The sequence below is a fragment of the Thunnus albacares genome, chromosome 18 (genome assembly GCF_914725855.1).
Source record: "Thunnus albacares chromosome 18, fThuAlb1.1, whole genome shotgun sequence".
NCBI lineage: Eukaryota > Metazoa > Chordata > Actinopteri > Scombriformes > Scombridae > Thunnus > Thunnus albacares.
Window position 1 is genome coordinate 7,277,303 of NC_058123.1, and position 24,041 is coordinate 7,301,343.

The 24,041-nt window shown below is 40.2% G+C and overlaps 1 protein-coding gene across 4 annotated transcripts in view; it reads right to left on the bottom strand.

Moving 5' to 3' along the window:
* Window positions 1-10,214: 10,214 nt before the first annotated feature.
* The window catches only part of pik3r1 (phosphoinositide-3-kinase, regulatory subunit 1 (alpha)), a 30,014-nt gene continuing 16,187 nt past the window's right edge, over window positions 10,215-24,041 (bottom strand). For 2 of the 4 annotated variants that reach the window (XM_044333081.1, XM_044333080.1), the window contains exons 3-15: window positions 22,795-22,887; window positions 22,582-22,656; window positions 22,083-22,214; window positions 21,312-21,513; window positions 20,776-20,858; window positions 14,148-14,349; window positions 13,847-14,027; window positions 13,632-13,757; window positions 13,402-13,544; window positions 13,129-13,305; window positions 12,933-13,007; window positions 12,676-12,846; window positions 10,215-12,563 (exon numbers count right to left, since the gene is read on the bottom strand). In XM_044333081.1, the coding sequence (XP_044189016.1) occupies window positions 12,374-12,563; window positions 12,676-12,846; window positions 12,933-13,007; window positions 13,129-13,305; window positions 13,402-13,544; window positions 13,632-13,757; window positions 13,847-14,027; window positions 14,148-14,349; window positions 20,776-20,858; window positions 21,312-21,513; window positions 22,083-22,214; window positions 22,582-22,656; window positions 22,795-22,887 (1,850 nt within the window). In that variant the 3' untranslated portion in view covers window positions 10,215-12,373. Of the gene's footprint in view, window positions 12,564-12,675; window positions 12,847-12,932; window positions 13,008-13,128; window positions 13,306-13,401; window positions 13,545-13,631; window positions 13,758-13,846; window positions 14,028-14,147; window positions 14,350-15,942; window positions 16,108-17,096; window positions 17,582-20,775; window positions 20,859-21,311; window positions 21,514-22,082; window positions 22,215-22,581; window positions 22,657-22,794; window positions 22,888-24,041 lie in introns of those variants that run through there. The other 2 variants (XM_044333082.1, XM_044333084.1) reach the window with 2 other exon arrangements.

Sequence of the window (24,041 nt, forward strand, 5' to 3'; positions counted from 1 at the left end):
TTTTAGCTCCGCAGCTCCAACTGTGACATAACATCCCGGCTCAGAACAGAACAGGAGCTCGGTGACAGGGATTACGGCTCATTCTTCAGAGCGCTGGGTTTATTTTAGGGTCCGACTGGATAAAACAGGATTAGCATCACAATGAATCCCCGGGCATTCGAACCCAGAGGTCAGCTCCTGCGTGGCCTTTGACATTTCAAATGTTTATAAATCCTCATCTGTGTTGTGATAGCTAAACATAGATGTGATCAGCTGTCATTCCAGCGAGGAGTCCGTTTTTTGATAAGTGCTGTTGCTTTTTTAAGAGGTGACAGGTTTTATCTACCGGAGCGTTTTCACTACATTCCCTGTTACTTAGCTGTACTGTAGTTAGCGGTCCTGTTTTAGCATATCATTCCGGTTGGTACTGTGCTGTGAGGCCGTGCTTCAGCGTGCTCACAGTGACAATGCTAACATGCTAATCACTGTTCACTGTAATTTACTGTGCAGAGTGATGCATGTGCAGACACTAGAAGGCTGTTTTCACATTGGAAAGTTTCTCTGCACTTGCATTAAATCTGAATTTGAACACAATCTTCAAAACACAAGTTATATTTACATATTTTTTATAAACCAGCAAGCATCAGTTGTAAAAAGCAAGGGGATAAAGTAAGTTTTGAGAAGTTTTCAGCTGAACTAGTAATAAATCAGAGAGATTTTAATTAAGGACACAACAATTCAGAGATATACTCGCGGGGGCTTCACCTTGTAGAGCCTGATAAGTAATAACCAACATTTTATATTGGATTCTAAACTCTACTGGCAGCCAAAAGGAGAGAAGCCAACGCTGGAGTAATGTGCTCGCCGCTCTTTGTCTTTGTTAGAAGACGAACCGTCTGCAGACGAGCTACAGCTCCTTGGCTGAGTCACGACTGTAATGAATTACAATGATCTAGCTGTGAGGACACAAAAAGCATGAATGCATTTCTTAGCATTTACAAAAGATAAAATATGTCTGCTCTTGGAGGTATTTCACCAGTAGTTTGGAACGGTGGAAACTTGAAGCCTCCAGCGCACGTACGCTGAGAATCGGACTATGGTGAAGCAGGAAACATCTTGCATGAAATGAAAAATATTTGCGTATTGATAGATTCTGGATTTAGTTTTTAATCAGGGAGAGGGAGTCATTTTATCACAGAATTTGAACATTTGAGTGGAAAAACCATATCAGACACACATAATTATGATTTATGATATATTTTTATATGTCTTATACATGTCATGAGGGTATTTTAAGGGCTCTCTGATTGCAATTCATCCTTTGGGGAACATGATTGGATGTCATTGCATTGCATTAGGACATTGAAAAGTTGGGAAGACATTTCACTAAAAGCCACAAATGTTAAACTAATGTTGGCGCTGGAGGAAAAGTCAGAGGATCACCAAAGTCAGCAAGCTTTGTCCTCTGGGAACCAAGAACGTCTGTACAAAATTTCATGGCAATCCATCAAATAGTTGTTGAGATATTTCAGTCTGGACCGAAGTAGCGGACCGACCGCCATCGCCAACCATAGAGCCTGCTGGTGCGGCTATTAAATAAAACAGAGTAGCTATTGCAGTCTGTAAACACAGTTCTTAAAGAAGAGTAAAGAACAAATGAGAAATGAATGAAGTTGTTGGGAATGGGTTTGTAACAAGGCACACAAAGCCGTGTGCAGTAAAATACCAACGCTGACAATGAGCGATTGGACAGGAGAAAAGTGAAGGCTAATAGTCAGCTGAGAAGCAATCTGTCTTTCAGCGCCGTCCTCCACGTTTCACATATTTCCTCTTTGAAACTGCAGAAACCGCAGCAGCTTTGTAGCGCTGGCCTTCCGAGGTGCAGTTGTGGCTGGAGGAGAAAATAGTGTTGCACTCTCATTCCTCTCAGGTCAGTTTATCTGTGACAGTGGGGCAAGGTTACAACACGGTGAGACTTTCCATCACCGTGAGCTCAAAGTCTGAGAGAGGTGGCTCGAATTGGCTCACATGGGTCACAAGAGAAATTCATCACTCTGTTGGTTTTACTAGAAACTGGAAAGTCCAACAGGGGTAAATACTGTTTTACAGGCACTGATATACTATATCTGTATATATATAATACATACAACACTGACTGGGGTACTTAAGAAAGCTTTTGAATACAAGACTTGTAAAGCAGTAGTTTTATACTGTGGTTTTGCTACCTTTGCCTCTAGCATTTCCTCCGCCTGTGGTTATTAACCTCTCATGCTCTACATGATGACGCTCCTTAGTACATTTCTTTTTTTTATTATGTCAGTTCAGCAGCATATAGTCTCTCAGGTCAGCTATATGTCAATCTGACGTTCTCAGAGCCAGAAGAGAGACTGAATTCGCTGCCTTCAGTCCAACACTGTGGAATAGTTCACCTCTTACAATGTGATCATGTAATGCAACTGACTTTTTTTGAAATGGCATAACTTTTTTTTAATGTTATTTCTAGTTTAATTTAATTCTGATTTAGTTTAGTTTGATTCTAACAGCATGGTCAATTGACCACTTTGATCCAGACTGAACTATTTCAATCATTTGACATTAAATTTTGTGAATTTTGGTCCTAGTGACATTTTGCTTTTGAATGAAATATCTCAACCACTGTTGAATTGATTGGCATACAATTTGGCACAGACTTTTATGTTCTCCAGAGGATAAAGACTTGCAAAATTGCAATTTGTCCAATATTTAAGTTTGTCACCAGACACCTTCAAAACTAACGACACTCCCATCAGCCTCAGCTGTACTTTGCGTTTAGTGTTATTAGCAAATGAACATGTTTGTGAGCATGTTAGCTTCAAGCACGTCTGTTGTGCCTCATGCCATTCATGTCATACCAGAGATTATTACTAGTTTTCGACTTGTAAATAGTGTTCACATCAACCTGCAAGTTGTAATTATGACCCGGAAACTGCAATATAATAATAATAAGCTCCAATATGATCTTACTTGGCACTTAATAATAAGGAAGTGCCTGAAAACGAAACAAACATGGACACCTCACGTCAGCCAGTGTCTGTCGTTACATGTAATCAAACCTGAATTTAATGGATATAACATCATTTTGTAAATGCACAGTATGACACTCTTATATAGGCTAGTTTCTGACCTAATTAACAGCCAGTAAAAAGGTCTTTTTCATTTTGACATGTCACAGTTGAATAAAAACCTGACTGGGACATGTGAATAGAACGGAGCCATTGTTGATGTTATTAGTAACCCTCAGTGCTTTTTCTACTGTAACAAGTCAAATTGTTAAAGTGTGTGTGAAACCTTATCATGAACACCTGTAACAATCCATGTTTGATTGTTGTTGAGATCATGTCTTGTGTTAATTCACCCCCCATCTTCACATTTTTATTACCAACATCTGACAAGTACACTAAAGAGGATAAGAGATCAAAGACAGTAAGGATTTGGAAGTAATTCACTCCTTTATAGCCCTCGGCGCAGCTTTGAAGGGGGAACAAGCCGGAACAAGTGAGGGGAAAAACCATAATAAAAACACCACTGTCTTAGACGGACCTGTTAATATCTTACTGTTAAATAAAGTCAAATCTAAGGCCTTTGTTTATGAAGCAGCAGCTTGCTGTCTGTGTTGTGACATGACAGGCTTGTTGTGAAATAGATATATTCAGCCTTAATGGAATCATAATTTACGGTGTGGCCCGCACTAAAACAGCAGCACTTTGACTTCCATTCACATACTTTTACTAATCAGAGCTGATGTCATCGCAGCTAGGCGGAGCCCTCGTTAATTATTGAGAGACCCATATTACACATTAGCAATTAGATAATTGTCCCTAACATTAGCTGAGAACATAGTCAGAGGGCAGCAGCATAGATCAGTGGTTCTCAAACTTTTGCACATCAAGGACCCATAAACTGAAACAAATGAGACCACGGACCCTCATCTCATAAGATTATTGCTTTTAGATGTTTTATTACAGAAAGTGCATGATACCCACGACCAAAATAGTCATACATTCTGTCATTGTGTTACTTATAGATGAATTATAGTGAAAATAAATTATTCCCCTTTTGCTGCAGACACCTTGGAACCCCCTCAAGGATCCCTGGAGGTCCCCAGACCCCACTTTGAGAACCACTGTTATAGATTAACATTCTACATGCACTCTAACCTTTTTGGGTTTAAAGCAGCTATAATTAATATTTTCTGTAGTAACAACATATGAAATGAAGATGTCTAATGTAAGAGGCGTCGCTTGTAGTGATGAAGCGACTCTGCAGCTCCTCTTGGCTTTACGGAGCTTTATAGCAAATATCAGTTCATTGTTTGGCTGCAAATTTACGGTTTTGATTCACTCTCGGCGCTCTCATAGCGTCGTTGTCAGCCGCAGCAGGCAGCTGTTTTCAGAGAAAAAGCTCTAAAAAGCCGCAGTACACTACCTGCTCAGCACCAAATGGCAAACAGACACAGTTAGCTGTAGACTAGCTGGTGAACAAAGTGGAGCATTTAGCAACTAAAGAACCAGATATTTCCCTCAGGAGTTGGTGGAGGCCAAAAACAGAGCTAAAAGAGAATGAATATTGGGACTTACATTCACCAGGTGGACAGAAACACGACTCCAAATGAATGATAATGTTGCTCCGTAACTGCTGGATATGAAAATAAGCAACTGTTTGCTAACAAGTTCAACATAGCAAATTAAAAGGTGATGATATATCAGTGTTGCGTTCACAACTAGTTTCCACTGAAAACAAGTGGCCAAAAAAAACAGTTAATGCAGATTTAAGCAAAACATACATTTTTACGGTAAGTTAAATGTCTTTAATGGTGTCCCTTAGAATAAGAGGTGTGCATTTTAACAACAATTTTAACACAACAGAGTGAGTTTGTTGTTTTGTACAGAGCTGTGGCTCTTCTGAGATACTAAAAATTATCCATAAATCTGATCATCTGATATTTGTATGGAGGCTGGGAGGGGCCACGATTAAAAAGAAACTCATTTGTGCTCTTGATTGAATAATTTGTGCGCACGGTTGACTTAATTAGTGCTCTATCTATTCTGCCTGTTCCCCTCTTATGGAGGACACCAAACCAAATGTTTGCTAGCAAACCCTGCTGAACCCTGAAGCTGAGTTTTTATGAACCTGATGACATCTGCAGGACCATGAAAGGTTTTGACGATGAAAAAGTCCACTATCCGGTCCAATATATTTAAGGGAGCTCAGGGATAAGACAGTGTTGCGCTGACAAGCCAAAACCCCAAGTATATCCACATATCTTAGTCGAATTTCAAAATAAAACCTTATTAAATCCAAGCGATCCATAATGAGGGTGTACGCAGGACGAGAGAACGGCATGATAGTGAATTCTGTTCAATCCAAAACACAAATTATTAAATCGAGAGCACGATTTACTAAATCCAGAGCAAGAATAATTAAATTGAGACCACGAATTATTAACTTGAGACCACAAATTATTCAATTGAGACCACAAATTATTAACTTGAGACCACGAAATATTAAATTGAGAGCACAAGTTATTAACTTGAGAGCACAAATGACTAAATCAAGAGCATGAATTAGTTATTTTTTATCTCCACGGCCTCTCCTGGGCTCCATAGGCTTGAGATTCATTTATTTCAGCTTTTAAAACATGTACATGCACTTTTCCTTATGCGAACCTCTGTATATGTGAAGTTTTGACCTATCTACTCAAGTTCAAGGAACTGATGTCACCTCGGTTATCTGTTAAAATGATCGCATTCGAGATAGACTACAGGCCCTCATATCTTCCAGACACCACATATTGCTCGGGCAAGAGCCGCTTAGTCAGCATAATGACTTTGATTATTGATTAACAATCTGAGTATTTGCAGTGTGTATACTTCTGCAGGGCAGCTGCACTCAGCAACATGTGACTAGGTACCGAAGTCGTCTTATTTCATCTGAGACGTCCCTGTAGTTTAAAGGCTGAGGTTGTTCACAGTGTGACTAATCAGGCTGTTTCTCTCAGGGGTGAGATATTCATACAGCGGCACACCTGGAGGCTTCCCAGTGTAAACCACATGTTCAGCTGCTGGAGGAGGCAGTGTCTGTCTGGCCTATATGTATTTTTGGAACAGTTAAGTGGGGTCATCAGTCTAGCTGAGGACAAAACTGACATTCCCAGTTTGTTTTCTCTGTAACTGCCTTCAGTGGAAGTCCGATTCTTTCGGTATTTATGTAAAGGTAACTCGCCTGAGTTCCAGGAAGCAGGTTTCCTCAGTTATCTTTATGTGTCTCTTAGCTCTTCAATCCAGATTTTAGGTGGTTCCTGTTTTTACTCATTAAAGTTAATCTAGATAACTGAGAGAACCTGCTTCCTTGAACGTGTCAAGTTCCAAAAAACGAGTCTTCTCAGTGGATTCACATAATTGTGATTGTATCTCATCTAAAAAAAAAACCTGATAATGGACCTTTTTCGGTTTTGTGTCTGAATGATATGAAACGTGATTGAAACATAGACTTTTGTTATTGATGGAATAATATCACCATGACTGTTAACATACACAAAATAGTAAAAATGTGACTGCCTGCCACTAGACATGTACTTCTACAAAGTTGCACCACGATGGCTGAATGACACACAAATCATTCAGTAGATTGAGGACCAAAGTGGAAATACGCATGAAATATATGTCACCAATTGTGACGAGCTCGTTAATACCTTGTAGGGTGGTGATTGACGGACTTTGGTCCCTAATTACTCCCCTGAGATCTCTTTCTGAGAGTTGCTCATCAATGCCTCAGATATGCCTGTGAAATATTAACAGAGTGCTGTGCAACGCTAGAGCCTCTGCTCCCTCTATCAGGGTTTTTTAAGATAAGCCGTCTGAACCCGTTGCCTTATCTTTAAACCTCATCCTTTACAGCTCTGTAACCAGTGTGGCTACATTACAGTCCATGCGTCTGACCTACATGAGGATGAATTCCTCTTTGTGAAGGTCTAGAGACAAAAAAAGCAGCCAAAAGTTTGGAAAATAACTTATATTTACCCTAATGTGTATTCTTAGCACGGCGACTGTCTTAAAGCTGGCAGACAACTAACAAGAAACAGAACAGTATTTCATTGCAAGTACTTCAAACAGTACTTTATGTAAGCCTCAGCATTGTATTATTTTCATGTATATTTGCTTTATAATATCTTGACCCCATGTATCTCGTTCTTAAAGAAATCTGAGCCGTTCCAAATTCGTGTCATGAAATATTCTCTACGGATAACGTCCATTAAACACAGTCATAGGAGCTGCTGAGGTCATTAACGACACCACCCAGCTACACTGAAGTAGCTAAAAATAATATCTCATAAACAAAAATGCTACTGTAAGTCATGTTTTACCGGAGACAAGTTTATAGCAGATTTACTCGTGATGTTGAGCACTTCTATACATTTACACAACTTGAATTGCTTCGTGTAACCAGTGGAAAGTTATGCAGAGACGTATCCACCTGTGAATAATGTAGTAGCTGGAGTTTAATGTTAGTTTTTGTATGCACTTGTGTGTGTGTTAACTCTACAAAATATCTTCTTCAGGTTAAGTAGCGACTTCTGCTGCAGCCGTTTAATTTTTCTGCCCAGGTTGAACTCACAGTTGAAGGTCACGTGTTCTACCATTATTAGAACACGTGACCTTTTATTTTATTATTACTTTATTACAGATTTATGATAGACCACATTTCAATAAGGTGTAAGGAGTGTTTTTTATAGTATTTTACATATGCTTTGGCTCAGTTTTCACAAACTCTGTCCTCTGAAAAATGCTGTCCTTACATAAAAAAAGAACAAATAAACTGAATCACATGCTAAGTCCTCAGCTGTAATTAGCACAAGTTTCAATTCTAAGTGTTACTGTAAGCGTTCAGCGAATCAATGCAACATGTGTTTGCAAGCATTCCTGCTTATTTTAACACCCTGCTGAGCAGCAATGCAATACAACTGCTAATAGTGTGAAGATGGAAAAAGGAAATACAATTGTTGCATCTCTGTCAAGTTGTTGCAGTGTATTGAATGTGTTACAGTTGTGTTAATTGTGGTTTCAGTCTGTTTGCTTTCCAGCAATGTTCTAATTGTGGTGAAGCGATACGAGATTTAGCTTACCTAAGAGACCCAAGTTCCCCGGGAAGTGCAAAATTTTGAGTCAAATTTCTAAGAAATGTATCTATCATTTTAAATTTTAAGTGCACAGCTCGTCTGGGCAGTGCGCCTGATTTTATCTTCTGTCGATAATGCGTGTAACAGTGTAATTCAAACACTGCTGTCTAGTGTTACAATATCATTTTAGCTTAATGTATTTTAGATAATTAAACTTGAGTGACTGAAATATTTTAAGGTTGATGTCATGAATAAAAGGAAACAGTGAAACTGATTTACTGTAAAGTCATATTTACAGTAATACTGCATATTAAATAAATACAGTTAAAGTAAAGAATGAAAATGAATCCTTGCTCTACTGAATCTCTGCTTTATCTTGTTTCTATTTGTGGAATCTAAGATAATGACCGTCGCAGACTCTGCTTTGATAAGAACTAGTTATTGTTTGACAGCATTAATTGACATTGACCGTTTTATTTTAAAACGTAGTAATGATTCAAATCGAGTGATGAACATATAAAAAAGTTTGATACCAGGTAATATGTTTTTGTAATTTTTATGTAATGTGAGATATTTTCATTTTGTGTGCTACGTGACATTCTTGGGCCCTAATTAGGGAGTATAAATAATAAAATAATGTTGTAAAATACTATAAAATATCTGTATCTCAAGTGGATAGTTGTCAGATGAGTCAGTTGAACTGTGGTGGAAGAAATATTCAGATCCTTTACTTAAGTAAGATTAGCAAAACTACAGTGTACAACTCTATAAAGCATTTAATATTTATGTAAAGGTTGTGCATTCAAGCATGAACTTATTATTTACAGTAGTATTATATATGATAAAAGAGCAAAAATCATGAAATGCATATTGGTGTTTTGTTTGTTGAGAGTTGTAACTTTGTAGCTGCTGGAGTTTGAACTAGTTTATGTAATTATGAACAGTTTAATGTATAACAATGTAGAGTAAGATTTTACATACAGAACAATAGAATATGCTTGTAAAATATGATGCAAAGTGTGATAGCTGTAAAATAAATGTAGTGGAGTTAAATATATGTATCTGATACTATAAACTAATACTTTAACAACTATACTTAGGGTTGTTTGTGTGCAAATGTACATGAATAACTTTCCATCACCGCTGAAGACACAACATGAGGTTTTCTTGTAACAATAGTTTGGACGGAATCTGGTTAAAAAATTTCCGCTGTGTCACGTCCGGCGTACTTTTCAAAAATGAAAACGTTGCACACAAAAAACTGGTTTGTGTGTTTGCGATACTACAGCACGCTGATACGAGTCAAACCTCTGTGATCTAAATCTAAGAGGCTGGAAGAATAGCACTGGTTTTAATGCTGCTATGTTAAAAATGGAGCAACAACATCAGATTTTTCTTTAATAATAAGACTAAAACAAGAATTGTTTCTTTAAAAAGAAGTGTTTTATTTCCTTTTTAACAAAGCCCAATACAGATTTGAAGCAAAACTGGGGAACACTGGTAAATCTCAATCCAATCAACATGTCTGGGACACCCACAAAAAAGATGAGCTTGAAATAAAAAATAAAAAAAGGACACCTAAAATAATCATACAACCCAGAATGGGGCAAAGAAAATAATGGTGCATGTTGTTCAAGAACTATAAAAAAATATTTTTGACATTGGGGAAACAAAAAGTTCATGCCAGCAGCTGTTGGGGAGGTAAATAAAAATCAGGCTTCTTCTAGTAAAATAAATGTCAGATATGACAGATCTAGTATCCGCGACATCTGTTAACGGCCTTTATAGAACCGATAAAACCTAAAATAAATGACAGTTAATATCAATGTGCTAAGAATTTAATCTTGGATGAGTAATTTGGTCGAAAAACATCTAAAACACATTTTACACTTTGTGTACAGTAGCTTGTTCAAGCTGTACTACAGTTCTGCCGTGTGGGGCTGAGAATAATAATGAAATTAACTAAAAAAAAAAAAAAACAATTAAATGATTTTCATGCTACAAAACTTATTCCGTGGTCGTATTTTTACACAGCGTTTTCTCTCAAAAGGGGACGATAATCAAATGTGTCCCTCCTTTATTGTCCACATTTCTTTTGACAGAAAAGCGACACGAGTGGCAGATTTGCTGCTGTTTAAACACACGCGCACACATGCACACACACGTTTTCACAGATGGTGGTGGTGAGAATTAAAATTCGACTTGTCAATGATGATCGATAATTAAAAATTACATTAAGGTTAAGTTTGGTGTTTTGTTTTTTTTTTTACAAACTAATTTGTTACTTTAACTTGACAGCTGAGTTGACCATGAGTACATTTTGGGGGTGGAAAAAAAAAAAAATCACATCTAAATAATTTCATGACAGGTAGATCTATGATTGCAAAGAAAAAATATATATATATTATTAATGGCAGACGTTTTGTCTTCTGAGTGATCTAATTCGTCATCGTTCACATCGTTTAGACTTAATGAGGGTGACAAATAAGTAGCTGTGGTGGCCTGAAACACTCAAAAGCTAATATTATTTACTACCAGTCCATTGTGTTTACACACGTACCAATCACTTGAATCATGGACTCGTAAAAGCTAAAATAAGGAGATGGGGTAAGAAAACTTTTTTTTTTTTCTGTCACAGGTTCCTCTGGCATGTTGGAAATATGAAATTAGACTATCTGAAATGAGCTGATCCACCCATGTAAACACAGTCATTTTCTGATACAGAAAAATACTAAGTGGACAATGTATATTGATCTTTAATAACAATATCCATCTGTTGAAAACACCAGTCTGCTTTTATATAATTCTTGTGTGGGAACATATATATTTTATAACAAAATAAATCTATACTGTTGTTTTTCGTGGTGATGAGGGTTGATAAGGGTTGTACAATACGAATCCCATCATCCCATTCTCTGAGTGCTCGAACTTTCTTTGTCCGTTTCAACAAAGAACTGCATGTAGGCTTAGCTCTCTAAGAAAATGTACTTGTGACTGAAGTAGCTCAAATACTCAAAAGGCTCTGCCTGAGAAGAACATTAGTTTGAAGCAAAAAAAGACTAATAAAATACTCATCTTTTCCATCTTTATACCAGTTGTTAAAGTAATTTATAATAAAGTGTATGTTACTATTATTCTTTTAAAAATCATAAGCAGTTTTTTACTGTATCTTGGCATTTTGACACAAAATATCCTCTTGGATATTTACACAGGAAAAGATACTTTTCAAGCAATAAAACAAGCTTATATTGTGGGTTGCAACAGAATAAAAACACAATTCTGAAGAAATAATGGAGAAAGAATTGCATAGCAGATCAGAAGATAACTAAACAGGAACTGATCTTTTTTTGGTATGGTGCACTTTGATTCATGACTTTGCACATTTTCACATATGTACATGAAATAGGTAAGTCCATTCATAGTTTCACCTGCCGACAGTAAAGATCAAGTTTACTTCTGCACTTCTGTTGAGCGTTAAGCTCGACAGTTAAGAAGGCAGAACGCAGACATCTCGTCCTCTCTGCGCTTCTGATAAAAGTCCATAGGAGTCTTTTCAAAAAAAAAAAAAAAAATTAAACTTTGTTTAAAAAGTGCCATTTTGCTACATTTATCAGCTGATTCATGGTCTGCTACTGAACAGTTAACACAAGCAAATGTGTTACACAGCCTCCGACGTCACACAGTTTCCTGATTCTATGAGTTTTGGTCACATGGACAATCACACACAATCACACACACGCATACACACTCACAGCCACATACACAAAAACACTTGTGCAGAAACACACACACACACGTACACACATACACACGTACACACGTAGATGACGTGAAAGGAAAAAAACAAAAGTGGAACAACAAAGTTTGTGGCCGGTGGGTTCAGTTCCATTTGAAGAGTTTATCTGCTGCGATTAGACTTTCCGGCTGGTAAAGCTTTGAAAAATAACAAGCACCATTAGGAAAAGGCCTCAAATGTCCTCCGCTGGGGGAGAGTTCAGCAGTTTCCGCTTGATTTCTGTGCTCCCACAAAAAGCAAAAAAGAGAAATAAATCTACATTCAGACTCGCCGCTTGCTCGAGCAAAGTCACTGAAATGTTTCAGGCTTTATTGCGTCTTTTCCTCGGATTTCAAGTCTGTATTAGGCAACAGAGCCACGTCGTAATCACGGAGTCCAATGACATGTTATCTCCATCTCCCATGAGGCCTTTTTTTCTGTCCGTTTTGGAAACATCCAGGTCCTCACCGTCTCTGCTGGGCATAAACAGGGTACGCTAGCGTCACATTCAGAGAGTCATTGTGCTGGACCAAAGACGTGTGCTGGTAGTGAAGTACGAGTTCTTTTAACGAGCCGTACAGGTTGTACGGCTCGGCGAAGCCATAACCTGAGGGGGTCTTGTTGATGACGCAGTGCTTCACCTCACCGTCCACGCTGCAAAGAGAGGGGACAATGGTCACAATCTGTTCTGTCTGCAGGCAATCAAATTGTTCTTTCTGACTAAAACTCTCTCTAACAGCTGATTGAAAACAAAACGGATACATACACAACGCTGCAGGCGTAGCATCCTGCTTTGCTGCTGTCTCGAACCAGGAATGTTCCGTCTCTCTTGCCCTGGAGGAGAGCCTCCGCCTGTAGTCGGTTGATGTTGCCCAACTTCCAGGACCGTTCATCGTGATGAGGAAGATCTTCATCATCGTCCACCATAGAATATTGACTAGAGAAAGAAGATGACAATGTAAGCTGCATCCTGTGTTGAACGTGTTGGTTAATTTGCTTAAAGAAAGGGAAATGGAAACTTACTCTTCTGTGTTCTCGTTCTTGATTCCCAGCCACTCGTTGAGTTTCTTCTGTCTGACTCCCTTCTGAGTCAACCACCTGAACGAGAGAGGAAACACGTGGACATTAGAAACCGGGGCGGATCCACTTTGATGTTCCTCTCAGAGGGAAGTGTTTCATTTCAGAAACATTGTTTCACTGTTTGAGCGCTGACACTTACATGAGATACTGGTCTCTGGTCTTGCGGAGCTGGATGAGGTCAGGCTTGATGCTGTTCATCCTCTTGTCGATCTCTCTGTAGTCTGCCGCTTGTTTCTTCAGATCTTCCTCCAGTCGACGCTTGCTGTCTACGATTTCACTTATCCTGGATTTCAACTTCTCATAGTTGCCCATAATCCTGAAAACAACAACGAAGGAATTACTTTAGATGAGTTTTGAACAAAAACATCTTATTTATCTTCAAGCGATATGGTTAAGTGAGGTATATTCTTACCTCTGGATCTCCTTGTCGTTGCCTTCTCTTCTGAACTTCTCGATATACTCTTTGCTGTACCGCTCTTGTGTTTGGCATTGCTCCTCAAAGATCTTTATAGTTTCATTAAAAGCCTCAATAGCTGTCCTTTTCATTTGGATTTCCTGAAAGCAGAGACACAGTATTAGTGTATGCTGTACAAATATAGTAGTATCATGGTTTGACTTTCACTGCCATGCTGTCATACTCACTTGTGATGTTCTGGTGTATTCTTCATACAGACGGTCGTACTCTTTGTTCTTCTCCTGGTACTGCTGGTGGTACTCACAGAGTTTCCTCCCCACAGCTTCGATGTTGTCTTCTTTCACCACCTGATCCTGAAAAGAAGATCAGAAACAGTTGCGGTTAAATTGCTTCAATATGAGCATTTCTAAACGTGCTACATTAGCCTGAGCTAACGTCTTACCTGCTGGTGTTTGGAGACCGGGTACAGCAGTTTGACGTCTAGCTTGGGGTTGTACTGAGCCAGTGACTCGTTGCGATAGTGGTTGATGAGCTCAACGACGGAGCTGAAGGTCAGAGGGTCTGAGAAGCCGTACTTCCCATCCCGGTGGAATATCTTAATGAGTTTGTTGTTTCCTCCTTTCCTGTAGACCAAAAAAAAAAAAAAAAAAAGCAACAAAACCAGTTAACCTAACTGCTATAAATAAACAAAAGACTGTCAAAAAGAGGAGGTTAATTGAAACTGAAAAGGAGGAAGAGCTCACCTCAGAGTCAGGGTGTAGTCGCCGTGCATTTTTGTAGAGGCGTCTCGCACCAAAAACGTACCGTCCGCAGTGTCCCTCAGTTTCTCATTGACCTCCTCCCTTGAGATGTCTCCCCAGTACCATTCGGCGTCTTGTAGAGCCATGCTGTTGTTCATACCGTTGTTACTCACAGATGTGGGCTTGGGTGGCTTTGGAGGTAGAGCTGCGAGGAGGAATACAGAATGTAAATAACTGTGATCGGAGCCTGTGTGTGTGTGTGTGTGTGCTCACATTTACATTAAACTGGCTCTGAGCTTGAATTATACACTTGATTTTCTGGCTATTTATGATACATGGAAAGGGAGTCTTGCTGCATGTAAACCGTCCCTTTATCCTGCTTTAACGCTGCAGAAAATGCAACTGGATACCAAATCTGGAATCCACCATATTGCCATTTCTCTCTCTCTCTCTCCTCCATACACGCTCTGGCTCTCTCACTCATCCCTTTTCCATTGATTAAACAAGGCTGGGAAAGGGAGAAGAAAAAAAAACGCTGCCCCTCTCCAGCAGCGAGGCGGTAACGGCGAGGCAGTGGGAGGAGAAATGAAGCGTGAGTCAGGGAGAATGAATTTCATTCAAGAAAAAAAAAAGAGCCGTCTATTAATATTCCAGGCTGCAGATACAGGGATGATGACTTACATTCTCGTGCAGAATAAATAATATCCACCACAGGATTATGTGTTTCTTTCATCAGGAAAGATTAAAAGTACAAACAGCACATTTTTTAATAAAATAGGAGACAGACTGTGAAACCTAATGCAAAACACCCAGCTCACCATACAAGGCTTTGCCACCAAAAAATATGCAGCTCTGATGTTGAATAGCACAGATTCTGTTTAAGATAATAAGCATTAACTTCATATTTACATTCAGACTATTAAATCTCATTTCCTAGTTTCAGCTTTAAGGCAGCATTGCATATTTCTGACACTAAGATTCGCATTGTAGTGGTGATTTTCATGTGGTGAGGACTGACTCATCTGAACATTTTACCTGCTGTGCATCTGAAAAAAGATCTAAAACCTGCAGTGTCTGTTCACTGGCTGACAGTTTCACAGAGAAGCTAGCAGCAGCAGCAGCAGCAGAGCTAAGGTAGCAGGCTATTTTTAACCCACAAATCTGCACTGCCTTTGTTCACTCCCTCTGCATTAGCACCCTTTCTGCTGCAATGGACAGAGCTCGTTGAGACTGAGAGCTCTGTTGCCAGACGGCTACAATTGTGACATGGCACAAAATGCAGGAGGTTAACAATCTGTGCAAAAGTGTTGCCTATAGGTTCATTCACAGCACATGGTTTCCGCTGCTCTTCTCAGAACATCTGCCTTCCAACCCGTTAACACTTCATCTACAGATTACTAGAAATTTCTAATTCTTTAAACCGGTCATGTGTACAATCCAGTCTTCTAACAGCTTCACACACACACACACACACACACACACACACACACACACACACACATTACTACGAAGAAACAGCTTGCATATATGACTGAGCGCAATAATCGCCCTCAAAAAAATGCACAAAAAATAGCTTTTTATATCACCAACTAAACACCCATTTAAAAAGCCATTAAGGGCAACCTGCTCAGTAACGTGTTACATCACTTGCCACAGCCAATCACACAAGGGGGTCTGTCACCAGCCACTCCTGCATCTTTCATTTCCTGAGAAGCGATGAGGTCATTCTGAAAGCCTTTTACCTCCCCGCTTCAATTCTTCGCAAAACTGCATCTAACAAACAGGAAACTTAAAATACCTCATAATTCTCTCGGCAGAATCCGGCATTACGTGCTAGCGCGCATCCATCCGTAAAAGCAAATGTGCAGCATCTCTCCACTAGCAGAGGGAAAGAAAGGACCTGCAGCCTGCTCCATGCTTTTCCTCTGTCATCCTCTCACTCTCTCCCTCTCTCTCTGTCGAGCTTTGCCGCTCGCTCTCCTGCAGGTTGCTCAGCCCCTCCTCACTGCGTGTGTCGTGCGGAGGTTTAGTCCGTCCCACTGCTGGCACTCAGACAAAGCCAGCTCTGCTGCAGCAGCACGTACACAGCTAAATTATAATGCTTGGCCCAGTCAGAGGCACCCAGAGCTCCAAAATACGCCTGTAATCCCACAGCGTGACACTCAGCCTGACGGAGATAGCTCCCTTGATTTCCTGAGTGATATTAAAATAGACCTAGTTCTTGGTAAGATGTAATGATTCAAGAGGAACGCAGCCGCTGTTATCCTTCTAGGTTTGACTGTGGAACAGTTGTTGTAAATCTATATGCTTAACTTAAAGTAAAAAAAAACAGATAATATCAACTGCTATATCAGCGTTTCTGAAAAATGTCGAGAGAAAGAAAAAGTCTGTGACCTAAATAAGCAAACCTGCTAACCCGCCCCTTCTTTTAAGATCTTGAGGATACACCTGCGTGTGAAAATTAATGACAACATTCAAAACACTTTAAAAAAATGTATATATACTTTTTTTAAAAGTGATGTATTAAAATCGCTTGCCGTTCTCCGCTGTTGGCCGCACGCAACCTGTTGGGAATGTTTAAGGTCTCTTTGAATACTAAGTCTAAACTGAACTCTACATTGAACTCTTGAGTATTATCAGCATGCCTCACAGCAATGCCAACTTACTGTATATATGCAACCTGTAAGAATAGCTCATAACTATACAGCATGAGCAGCAAGCCCCGGGCAAAACTGTTCGCTGACAAGGAGGTTTAAAGAAAACAAAAACCTATTATTCTTGTTCTGGTCTTTTTACTTAAGCTGTGGTATTTTTGTGTCTTATTCTATCCCATGTGGCCCAGTTTGTTATAGCCTGAAGTAAGAAGCAGTAGAAGCACACTGTTCCACTTTTGTATGATAATTAAAATAAATGAAAAAAAAAAAAAAACAAAAGACAGAGCATCAAACTTACGTTGCAAGTTGTGCATGTTTTGGTGACTCAACAAACTCTTCTTTGTAGCTTCTTTTTTATTCCCAAAAGGTAAATTAAATCCAACAGAGTTACTTTCAAGTCCTCCAGTAAAGCTCCATTTCATAGTTTAGGCCACTCAGAAGCTGGATGTGGTTTTGTTTAATTCGCAAAAGGTTACGGCTTTATGTGGTTCTTAATGAAATCCAGGTAATCCGCTCGGCATGAGGCAGGTGCAACATGCGACTGTCTAGCTGACTGACTGTTCAGTTCCTGCTTTAACTGTGGTATAGGGCTGAGTCTCGCTCTCTCTCGCTCTCTCTAGCTCGCTCTCTCTCTCTCTCGCTCTCTCTCTCTCTCTTCCTGAGCCGCGGGAGGCTGAAGCCTGCTCGCTCGCGTGAAGGCAGATAGTTAATGATTAGCTGCTCTGGTGTCAGTGCTGCCTGTTCTGAAAGCAGCCACTCGTGCCAGCTGCGTGTGTGTGCGTGTCTCTCTCTCTCTCTCTCTCTCTCTATCTATCTCTCTCTCTGTCTCTTTGGTCACTCCCTCTTTCTCTCTTTTCTCTGTTTGTAAAGGAGGAGGCAGGGGGTGTTCAGTCTTATGATTAACTTGCAAAGTTTCAAATATTTGCTGAGCTGGGCACTTTGAGGCAGGCAGGACATGTGGAGATCCAGGCGGAGGGAGGACCGAGGAGGGGAGGGGAGGGGAGGGTAGGGTAGGAGAGGAGGGGGGAGGTGAGGGGGAGAGAGTGGCCCTAGAAACTGGAAGCAGTCCTCAGTTAACAAGAAGTGCTCTGTGGAGCAGGCCGACTTTCCAGCCAACCAAATCTAAGTGGGCCTTTTGTCGCTTACTTAAAATAGGCACGCAGTAACTGGGAGGAGGCATGCAGACACCCGCACACACACACACACCCGCACGCACACACACACACACACACACACACACACGGGTCATTCTCAGAAACACATGTACATAATGTACATGTTTACAAAGTAGGTTATTCTTCCTCTCTCTGTTCTTGTGACCCTGTTATCTGTACGACACAGGTGAGTGAAACCAGTTTGGCACGCACCTGAACTTTGTCATATGTTTGACAGGGTCATGTGTTTATGTTATGTGTGTGTTGAGGAGGAGGAGGAGGAGGATTTAAAAGAGTTTCAGGGTTTGGGTCTTGCCCGCCATGCCCGCCCTTACTTCCTTCCATCCATCCATCCCTCTGCCAAAGTGCTCCCGCAGGTGCAAATTACTGACAACTGAGAGTGGCCCATGCATAGGAACATTATAAATAGCCCTAACAGGTAATAAAATGTTTAAACAGCCACAGCCAGCCCTGGGGCCTCTGAGCCAGCCAACGACAGGGCTTTTAACTAGGGCTGTAAAAACATAACTGTGCCACGCAATGCGCTGCACTCGTACGCCACCAGACTGGCAACCTCTATATGGAGACCACCACTAAACTAACAAGTCTGTGTTTGACATATTACCAGATAATAAGAGAGGAAAGCCAGAATGTCAAGCAAGATTTTTATCAAAGGGTTTCATTTTCAATCTTCATACCCACATGACCTTATGCTAGATGGAAATTAAACAGTAATCACGAATAGATAACGGTTTGGTTTCAGTTTTCAGTTTCTAGCAGATTAACTAATTAATACTTTGTACTGCACGGAAAACTGTAGTAATATTTAATGTATTCACTAGAGCACGTATTGCTCACGGCTTCTATTATCTCACTGTTCCATAGGTGGCTGCATTTACATCGACCCTAATATTCCACTAATAATCGGAATAACAGCCCCGTCAGAATAAAAATGTTCCCACCTCAATCAGAAGAGATTGGCCCGGAGGGAGGGAATTTTCGGTTTGAGAGGGTTGATGTAAACCTTTGATAATCCATTCAGTAGGAAAATATTAGCGCCTAATAACCATGCAAACGCTTAATCTGATCGTTCCTCACGGTTTGGAATATATACATTCAAATCTGCACATGTTTAGCCCACGTGTGGGTAACAGTAAGTGACAGTAGAGAGGGAGAGAGAGCGTGTGTGTGTGTGTGTGTGTGACAGACACTATGAAGTTAGCAGCTGGGAACGTAGCAGTGCAGTGTGTCTACAGTCACCTGCTGATTAAACTGAAGCCCAGAAGTTAGTGACAATGGGTTAGCTTAAACTGACCAGTTCACTTAAGGTGGACTGACTCGACCCCCCCCCCCCCCCTCAGTTGTTGTGACTGTCCGTGGCTGGTAGGAACATTTTGACATATTGCCCACTTTTGTGCGTCTCACAGCTGTTCCCATTAAATGCGTCTGCACATGTTAACACCAGAATGTATTAGATCACATCCCATGTTAACAGTTGACTCAAAATCTTCAATCTAAATGACTTCAATCAGAGTGGGGAAAAAAAAAAAGTGTGCATGTAACCACAGCTACTGAGACGTTTTTAGAGAGTGAAGTGACGTTATTTAAATCAAATGCTCGTCTGATAGACTGCTGCGTCTGAAATGACCTGCGTCAGCCTCCAGACTGTTGTTGGGAAGCACAGGGGAGAAGTTGTAGCTAACTTTGGAGCCCCAGTCACTATACTCAGCTGCTGGTAAACAAAACTTGCTTTGCTCTCGAGGAGCTCTAGCATTTATTTCTGAGAAACCGTAACTCACACTGAACAAGTCAAGTGTTAACTCATGGCTTACTTTTAACCTCACTCCACTACGACAGCTGCGCACCTGCCCGTCCTGCAGCTTCATCATCATCATCATCATCATCATCTCTCTGTCTGTCTCTCTCTCCTGCACACCTGTCATCTTCCAAATACACTACTACCCTGCTATTTTCCAACAGTATTTACATTTAGCTTGCTCTGTATCGTGTGGACTGAAGCCAAAGTGTGCTCACATTACACCTTTTTTTGTGTACTAGTTCTATCTCATCTGCACCTGCCCCGACTGCATTTCTACAGTTGAATCATTTCGTCTGCCTGGGTAAGACTGGACATGCATAGTTAATTACATTGCTTAAAAACGTCGAAGTGGAGCCAACTAAACTTACGAAATGAATCCACACAGCAAACTCTGAATTTAGTAACTGAATATACTGACATGACTGAAATTAGGTAGATTATTGAGTCATAATTTCAGTTTTGGTAACTTTTCAATTAATCCCCTATATAAACAGAATGTATTATTTATGTACAACATGGTAATTAAAAAGCAGAAAACTGACATCTCATGCAGCTAAAGCTTTAGAGACGGTTTAGAAACGGCACCTGTTTCACTTTTCTGCAACAAAGATCATCAGGAAATGCGTCAGAGCTAGAAATGACTGCACAGTGAACCTTTCACCGATTGATGATTAAACTGTATTAATGAGCCCTGTAACGTCAGTGTGTTCTGTGGTCCCCATACAACTGCAGCAGTTGCAAGCACCAACACCTTTCTACAAGCTATAAATAGTTCAGGTCTGAGGGTGTTTAGAACATATTCTGCAGCGATTTAGACCCTGCAGAAGACACGAGCAAAGAGTCCCCAAACAGCAGCAATGCAATGCAAAACAGTCATGCGTGCATTTTCTTAAATAAATAATGTTTACTATGGTGCATTGTTGAGCAGCAACACTAAACAGACCAACAGCATATAATAACTTTGTGGACAGTGAAGGAAAATCAAGCAAAAATGAGGTAACTACCTGGAGCTGCCTGACTTTCACTCCATTCACTGGTCACCAGAACCTCAATGATCTTGATGTGAGCGTCCAAGCTGGGTTCACAACTGTTGGGGGGGAGGCGGGAGAGGAAAAATGCAAGTTAATAAAGTCTGTGTTTTACAGCCCAGGTGACAGCCTCTGCTGCTCTGGTTACTCTGTGCTGGTTTCAATCTGATGGTAATTCAGGCTTAACTACTTTAATTGCGCAGCACAGCTGGTAAGTAGAAAAGCTCCAACCTATATCCGTGTACAGCTAAAACCTATGAGTGCATGACACACTATGGGCTGACAGTGTGTGTGTGTGTGTGTGTGTGTGTGTGTGTGTGTGTGTGTGTGTGTGTGCTTGCCTGAATATGAGTGTCTGCAAGTGTGCATGTTTGAGCGTCTGTGTGTCTCAGTATTGCATGACTGAGCTTGCACACTTGTCTGTCTGCTGCCTGAGTGTCTATCTTTGACAGATCAGACTATGTAGCAGCAAAGCATGATCCCGGGGCACACTGTGCTGCCCTGACACCCACCTGCTGGCCTGTTGTCTGAAAAACACAGGGCTAAAGATCTCGCCCAGCGCTCTGGCAGAGAGCAAGTTCTTAGAGCCGTTTTGGCACACCCTAGCGAAATGCCTTAGCAGACAGTGGAGGGTTAGCCAGTATTGTGAAGGCAGGCTCGGGTTGCTGGCAATGCGACGTAGCAGCTGGGCACATTCTTCAGGATTCACCACCTCTGTTGAAACACATGAGAGCAACCAAAGGGTCAGTAAGAAAGATGTGGAAAAAAAAACGGAGTCGAAGAGGTGCAACAAAGTGAAAGATGTTTCTTAACACAATGAGGAGATGGAAAAATGTCATGTGCAGTTCAGTTTGAAAACCGCATAGAGATTGTGTGGTTGACAATGAGCGTAAGGTACACTGGCAGGTGATTGGTTGCTTAGAGATGCTAGAGATAAACTTTCAGGCTTGTTTTAGTTCCTATTAACCACAGATATCCTGTTTCTGGCCATGTGACAGCAAGAGAATGCAACTCTACAGAACGGTGTGCAGTGTGAGGCTTTTGTCTGTGCATGCAACAAGACAGAAACTAAGTTCAGAGAATGTGACAAAAAAACTCTGGTTACATACACTGTGAATTTAAAATAGGTCAAAGGGGTACTGACGAGATCTTGTGGTATTGTGTTTAAAGTACCGAATGTTCAATAGTGGTGCACGGGTACATTACGTCAGCACTTCTGTTTTAGACGAACCGTACAGCAAACAAATGATCACTGAAAATGTGCCAGAGTTGTCTGCTCTCACCTTTGGCAGTGTGGACCATTTGAGCATATATTGCAGTGGGGATGATGGGCTGGGGAAGATCCTGCAGGTACCTACGCAGACCATCACACAGGATCGGAAGTTCCAATTGATCCAAGTCTGCTGAGGGAGGATCTGAAGAAGTGCAGAGCAACACAGACACACACTTGAATACAAAAACTCATTTCTGTACAGAGAGATGAGTAATTGTAGGAGTATGTATTATCTGCAAGACTATATCATGCATTTGTAGATGCAACCATGGATGCAAAATAGACCTTTCTTATCTTTTTAACAGACAATATATGCATGTGCAGAAAACTTTTTTGGTCACCTAACATATTTAGCTCTCTTCATTATCACCACTTGCACCATTTTTAGCCGCATCTATCTGACATTTCCTCTTTTCTGTCTCCCCCAACTTTCCTTGCACTCAACTATTGGAAACTTACAAGTTTCATATGAGCTGATAAAAGGGTGATAAAAAAAAAAATCTGCTTACCACAATCAAAATATTGTCTGACTTCAAGTCCACCACCAGCAGTAAATGTCCGATATAATGTGGGGTTATCCAGACCTACAAATAATCAGTGAAACACAAGTTATTACATTTACTGACAAAACTAATACCAGGCAATGCATGTGCTTCTGTTTAACAGGTTACATAAGCACAGTAAATGTGAAGTAAACTTGACGTTTTCCTGGTCAAGCTCACCTTTCTTCTCAATAGCTTCCAGCAGTCTGGCTAGCATGGGCGGAGATGTCTCTGGAAGGGAAAACTGCTCCGTCAAGTCCAGCAGACAGAAGCCTGGAAGAGATTAAAACAGCTTGTCAGCCAAGGTGATTTTGATGAGTGGCTTCCCACTACTTCTTGATTGGATTAATGTGATCCTGCTTCTGACACATGATGAATGTGTTTGTATGGATAACCTACTGGAAATTCATTACCAACCTACCGTGCGTGAGTGGATTGAAAATCTAATTAAACTGAGAAAATGTCTCAGATGTATTGAGATGAAACTGCTGGTGAATCACATCATGAGTGTAAATCAAATACTGATATTGTCAACACACAGTGAGGAAATGATGCAGCAATGATGCAGACTCTAGAGAGTAGTGTGAAAGTGTATTAATCCAAGCCTACACTGGGTATTGGTACATCAAAGATGTTCTTTTCAAAGCAGCTATTAATAACTAACAATTACTGTCATTACTGATAAATCATCCTATTGTTTTCTTGATTAATTGGTTAGTTGTTTATTCTTCGAAAGAACATTTTGAAAAATCACAATTTCCTAAAGCCCAAGGTGATGTCATCAAATTGCTTGTTTTGCCAACCAATACTTCAAAACCTTAAAATAAATAAGACAAAGAAAAGCAGTAAATACTTATGGTTGAGAAGCTGGAACTATGCAATGTTTCTTTTTTTAGTTTTGAAAAATGAGTTAAAAAGATTAAGCACTTTGAGCTGCATTTTTTTGTAGGAAAGGTGCTATACAAATAAAGTTATTATTACTATTGTTCGATCAACTAATCGTTTCAGCTCTAAATAGCAGTTATAATACCAGGCTGAATGATTTTCAGAGTATATGTTAAAGCGTTCCTTTGTTGGTTGCAAATGATGCTGACAGAATAAGTAGTCTTTATGGTAAATTTCATTCTAGCGTCCCAATAAAAACACAGGCAATGCAAAGAAAGAAATACTGCTCTCGACTCCACGCCCATTCTCTCATACATTAATATCTGTCACAATATGAAAGCACAGAAGAGCTTTGTTTGAATCGCTGTTAAATATAGAGAAAAGGGCAACATAATCATGGCCAAGAGAATATATCGTCTCATCCTTCAGGCTGTTTTGAAAACAAAATGGCTCTATGGAGATTTAACTTGGCTTATTTCTTTCTGAAGAGGATGGTAACAATGAATGGGTTTATTTTGTATACAATTCTATGTCAAATCAGC